The sequence below is a fragment of the Etheostoma cragini genome, chromosome 1 (genome assembly GCF_013103735.1).
Source record: "Etheostoma cragini isolate CJK2018 chromosome 1, CSU_Ecrag_1.0, whole genome shotgun sequence".
Lineage (NCBI taxonomy): Eukaryota > Metazoa > Chordata > Actinopteri > Perciformes > Percidae > Etheostoma > Etheostoma cragini.
The window spans coordinates 34,450,058-34,456,314 of NC_048407.1; the positions used below are offsets into that span (position 1 = coordinate 34,450,058).

Below are 6,257 nucleotides of genomic sequence, written 5' to 3' on the forward strand. Positions count from 1 at the left end.
CTTTATACTCTACGGACTTTATACTCTATGGACTTTATACTCTATGGACTTTATACTCTATGTACTTTATAATCTATGTACTTTATACTCTACAGACTTTATAATCTACGAACTTTATACTATATAGACTTTATACTCTATGGACTTCATACTCTACGGACTTTATACTCTATGGACGTTACACTAATATATAAATAATTTGTACAAATCTTCAATAAAGCTCTTTCGTTACTCTGTTTTCCGTGTGCAGCTTTCCAGCGTTTCCTGTTTCCTGTTTCCTGATTCCTGAGTTCCTGCTTCCTGTTTCCTGTTTCTTTCTGACACTGTGCTAATGAAACCGTTGTGTTTTACTCACCGTACCTGTGTGGGTCCATTCTCCTGGGCTGCCTGACAAAATCTACGTCTTCTAAACACTGGGGGGGGGGGCGCAGCGGCGGGGGGGTGTAGGTGTTCGGGGGATCCCCCCTGCTTCCCCCCAAGACCTACACCTTTCAGTGTTTTTTTAAAGATTATTGTTTGAACATTTTCATCTTTTATTTTGACACGACAGCAGAAGACATGATACCAGGACTAGTCAATACAAAGACAAGTCTAAAACCAGGACTTGTTGAGACCAATAAGAAAAAAGAAGAAACTTGATGGAGCTGCAGGAAAATCTTTATTTGATTCCAGCCAGAAAACCGTTTCCTGCTCAGCGAGTCAAAGCTGTCTTATAATTAGTTAGTGGGTTAGCTAGTTAGCTAGTTAGTAAGTTAGTTAGCTAGTTAGCTAGTGATCTGGCGGCAGGAGGAGAGAGAGTTCTCCGGGAGCCCTTCTACAGTTTCTATGATTGTCATTTTGCACCAGAACGCGTCACGACACCACAACAACAACCCCACCGCGGCTACAAGCTATTTACAACATGCAGCGTTTGCATAGCTCGTCACTTTTTGCCCTTTGAACTGTGCTTTTAAAAAGAATCTCGACTTCTCTGCAAAGCACTGAAGTCAGAAAAGCCTCATTTCATCTGCAGCGCCTCCAGAGTCCAGGACTGGAGTCAAGACCACCTTTGTCGAGTTAAAGGCAAGTCCAAGATGACAAATCCAAGACCAGGACAAGTCCAAGACCAGGACTAGTCGAGTTCAAGACAAGTCCAAGACCAGGACTAGTCAAGACCAAGACAAGTCCAAGAACAGGACAAGTCCAAGACCAGGACTAGTCAAGACCAAGACAAGTCCAAGACCAGGAGTAGTCAAGACCAAGTCAAGACCGAGTCCAGGACAGAAAAAAAGTCTTATGCATGACATTATCAAGACAATAATTTGGGTTATTTGTTGATATAAAGGCAAAAACAGTGTCAGAACACCCAGGACCCCCCCCCCCTCAAGACTAAGACCAGGACCCCCCCGATATCATCTGATCTAAAGAAAACATAGTATGTTGATTCCTCAAAGCAGCAGTGGTAGAACTGATACTACTACAATAGGAACTAGTACTGAGCATCAACGTATATTAATCCACATAATGAAGACACCTGGACTCGGTCAAGACCATATTGGGTAAGACCAGTGACCGAAACCAAGACAAATCTGAGTCCAAAAACCAGCATGTCCGAGACCATCGGAAAACGGTCTTGAGTCCGGACTCGAGTACTACGGCCCTGCACGAGTCTCTGCAGCGTCTCAAAGAGTCAACCGGTCCAGAAGAGAGGCCGTCTCGCCGGACCGGGAAGTTGTCGGGGGCGCCGGCGTCCAAATGACGAAGGAAGAGTTGTAATAACAGATAAAGGTATAATAAAAAGAAATTGGAAAAAGTGCAGGAAAAAAACTGCAAAACTGTCAAAAAAACATGAGACAACGTCAGAAAAAAACAACCAAAACGTTGTTGTTGAAAAAAATGCCGTCCAAATAAGAAACAAAGACTTGTCAAGTCCAAGATCAGGACTGGTCGAGACCAAGACAAGTCCAAGACCAGGAGTGGTCGAGACCAAGACAAGTCCAAGACCAGGAGTGGTTGAGATCAAGACAAGTCCAAGACCAGGACAAAAAAAGCAACCAAAAGCTGGAAAAAACATTAAAAAAAGAAACAAAATTGTGAAAACAATTGTTGAATAAAATCAATTAAAATGTTGAAAATAAAAACAGAAATTCCGGCACCATCTGAAATCGTGCCCCAGGTCTGGCTCTTCCCCAGGTCCGGCTCTGACCCAGGTCCGGCTCTGCTGGGTATAAAAAGATCCATCATCCCTCGCCGTCCATAACTTGTATCAGAGACCTCTGAACCAGGTTCCTCTGGGCCACCAGACTTTCTGTCAGGTCTCTCCAGGTGTCTCCGCCAGCGAGTCTGAGGGAGACGTCTGTCCTCTTGTCTCATATTCGTATGTGGAAGTTACTGAAGACAGAAACATAAAACACAATCATCCTTCAACACTGCACGTGTATCAGTCACCAACCAAACTCAAATTTTCAGCCTATTTAAGAAAAAGAACTGAAGACAGAAATATAAAATGTCACTAAAGACACACCCCGGGTCTGTCTCCATGCCGCGGGCTGTTCAGACCGCCGGGCAGGAAGTGGAACAGCGTGAACATCCAGTCAGTTTACTAAAACACCCCCACCCCCACAGAAAACCTCTGTCTGGCTTTTGACTCTTTCTTAATTGTGAAGTACTTTGAGAACTTCAATGTTCTGAGCCAATAATGTCGATTATTCTGCAGAATGACGCCTTCAGGTAACGTTTTGAATGCAGGACTTTTACTTTGGTAGCAGACGTACCTCAGGAAGTCCGGAGCCTTTGAGATCATGTTCTCGAAGTCGGAGAAGGACAGCTTTGAGTCTCCGTCCAGGTCGGCCTCCTCGATGGATTTGTCACAGACCAGCGTGACTTCTTCGGGGGTCAAATCTCCTTTAGTCAGCTTGTTCAGAGTCTTCCTTAGATCCTCCTTACAGATGAAGCTGTCCCTGTTAAAGTCTGGACCAGAGAAGCACAACGGTACTACAGTCTGGACCAGAGAAGTACAACAGTACTACAGTCTGGACCAGAGAACCACAACGGTACTACAGTTTGGACCAGAGAACCACGACGGTACTACAGTCTGGACCAGAGAAATACAACAGTACTACATTCTGGACCAGAGAACTACAACGGTACTACAGTCTGGACAAGAGAACTACAGCGGTACTACAGTCTGGACAAGAGAACTACAGCGGTACTACAGTCTGGACCAGAGGACTACAACGGTACTACAGTCTGGACAAGAGAACTACAGCGGTACTACAGTCTGGACCAGAGGACTACAACGGTACTACAGTCTGGACCAGAGAACTACAACGTGTGAATATGTTGCAAAGAAGAAATAATTTCTAATGAGTTTGTTTATTGTCACGGAACAGATCAACGTTCTAGAACATTCTAGAACTCTGAACATTTTAGAACTCTGAACATTTTGAGATCAAAGTCCAAACAGTTTCAGGGGAAAAGAATCAGCCAAAGTTGTAAAATTGAGAAAAGACGACATACTTTGAGCCCAGAGTGAGGACTATGTGTCTCTCGGGTCTCACCGTAGATCTTGAAGGCGTAGATGGTTTTGAGTTCTCTGGGGGACGTTTCGCTCAGAGCAGAAAACATGTCCACGAAGTCGTTGAAGCTAAGGTTACCCTGTCCGTCCTCGGAGAACGTCTCCACGATCCGGTCCCTGAACGGGTTCTCCTGCGGGACATCACAAGCACATGGGACAAAAAGACAAGAATTAGTTGACAAGCCTGAACATTTGGAGAAAAAATGGCGTGAAACTTAAAATCAAAAAAGTTTAAACATTTTATGAAAAGAGGTTTAAAAAAAAAATTCGGATGAGAAGTCGGACAATGTTTTGGACAAAAATTCGAGAACAAAGTCCAAAATAATTTGACAAAAGTTGGACGTTTTTGAGTGAAAAAGGCAGAACATTTTGAGAAGAAATCTCATGAAATTTAAAAACAGAAACAGTTCAAACATACCAAGTTTTTGATCAATTTCAGCAAGTCGTACAACTTTTTGGACAAAACATTAAGGACAAAGTCAAATAATTTGACAAAAGTCTGTAGATTTTGAGAAAAAAGTCCCAGATACTGCCAGAGCGTGGACATGTCCTGGTCTTGGACTTGTCCTGGTCTTGGACTTGTCTTGGACTGGCGGTCCGCGGCGTACCTTGAGCTCCGGCATGGCGACGGTCAGGGCCAGGGGGACCCGGATGTCGGGGTTGTTGGTGTAGTCCAGGGGGACGAGGTGTGGAGCCAGCTCCCGGTACCTGCTGTGGAGACTACACAGAGTACACAGTGTACATGGGACAGCAGTACTACTACTGGACACACCGAGTATATATGGGAGAGTCTCTCTGCTGTTGTCTCTCTGCTGTTGTCTCTCTACTGTTGTCCCTCTCCTGTTGTCTCTCTGCTGATGTCTCTCTACTGTTGTCTCTACTGTTGTCTCTACTGTTGTCTCTCCTGTTGTCCCTCTCCTGATGTCTCTACTGTTGTCTCTCCTGTTGTCCCTCTCCTGATGTCTCTACTGTTGTCTCTCCTGTTGTCCCTCTCCTGATGTCTCTACTCTTGTCTCTCTACTGTTGTCTCTCCTGTTGTCCCTCTCCTGATGTCTCTACTGTTGTCTCTCCTGATGTCTCTCTACTGTCGTCTCTCTCCTGTTGTCCCTCTCCTGATATTTATCTCCTGATGTCTCTCCTGTTGTCCCTCTCCTGATGTCTCTACTGTTGTCTCTACTGTTGTCTCTACTGATGTCTCTCTACTGATGTCTCTCTCCTGATGTCTCTACTGTTGTCTCTCCTTATGTGTCTTTCCTGATGTCTCTCCTGATGTCCCTCTCCTGTGTTTAAGGTATTTCCAGTGAACTCACCGCAGGATCTCTTTCCTGGTGAAGAAGGTGCAGTCCTACAGACAGGGAACAAAAACAAAAACAATAACAATGATAATAATAGTAATAATAATAATAATAACAACAATAATAATAATAATAAGGCATCACTAGACAAATTAGCCCCCCCCACGGCCGTTGTGATTGGCCAAACTCCAGGCCCACGGGCCAATAACGGCCACATATCAGTTTAGGCAAGAGATCTCCCCCCCCACAAAAAACATGTAGGTGTGTGTCTGTGTGTCTGTGTGAGTGTGTAACATATGTGTGCGTGGGTGTGTGTGTTTATATGTCTATATCTATATATATGTCTATATATAGACATATATATACTGTATGTATGTATGTGTATATATATACATATATATTCTGTGTATCCGTCTTCCCAGTGTAGCCTGCATTGATGCTGAGTTACACTCCCCTGCTTCTGTCTCCTTTCCCAGAATGCACCCCCCCCCCCTTCAGCATCACATCAGCAGGATGCAGGGAGAGGCTCAGCCAATCAGAGAGCAGCAGCCCTGCTCTGGAGCCACCGTCCATCCTAATTACCAGGAGGACGGTCTCCACACTGTCATATACGTCATGTACACATGATTATGGTATTTAAAGGGAAATATCTGAGTGATACAGACGTGATTAAGATATATAATATATAATATACATCGCTGTATATGTGTGTATATGTATATATCTACATGTGTTTACCTGAAAGGCCTCCAGCTGCTCATCGGTGAAGGTTGTCTGCTTGTTGCCCATCGTCTCCCATCACACAGCTGCTGCATCACACTGCACCCCGCTGCTCTCAGGACGACATGTCCTCCCGGGTCGGACCGGCTCTAAACCGGATCTACCCGGCTCTACCTCGCCTTTACCCGCCTCTAACCCGGGTCTAACCGGCTCTACCCGCCTTCAACACGTCTCTGATGCCGAGCTCCCAGCTGCTGTTTCAGCGCAGAGGAAACGGGATTTAACGCCTCAGCGACGCGGGGGGGGGGTGCGTTCAGGGCGGGCTCGGGAAACCTGGATTTGCAGAAAATGGAGTGAACTAACAATAATAATACATTTTATTTAAAGACCTGCTCTATCTGTAAATTATAGAGCGGTCTAGACCTGCTCTATCTGTATATTATAGAGCGGTCTAGACCTGCTCTATCTGTAGATTATAGAGCGGTCTAGACCTGCTCTATCTGTAGATTATAGGGCGGTCTAGACCTGCTCTATCTGTAGATTATAGAGAGGTCTAGACCTGCTCTATCTGTATATTATAGAGAGGTCTAGACCTGCTCTATCTGTATATTATAGAGCAGTCTAGACCTGCTCTATCTGTAGATTATAGAGTGGTCTAGACCTGCTCTATCTGTAGATTATAGAGC

General features: G+C 44.8%; 1 protein-coding gene across 1 annotated transcript; it reads right to left on the bottom strand.

Moving 5' to 3' along the window:
- Window positions 1-1,923: 1,923 nt before the first annotated feature.
- On the bottom strand, window positions 1,924-5,810 carry LOC117945324 (calcium and integrin-binding family member 2-like). Its single transcript, XM_034872762.1, has 6 exons — window positions 5,590-5,810; window positions 4,867-4,901; window positions 4,165-4,276; window positions 3,540-3,687; window positions 2,754-2,949; window positions 1,924-2,370 (listed from the first exon to the last, which is right to left on the bottom strand). The coding sequence occupies exons 1-6, from the start codon at window positions 5,638-5,640 to the stop codon at window positions 2,349-2,351; spliced, it is 564 nt and encodes a 187-aa protein (XP_034728653.1). The 5' UTR covers window positions 5,641-5,810; the 3' UTR covers window positions 1,924-2,348.
- Window positions 5,811-6,257: the final 447 nt, after the last annotated feature.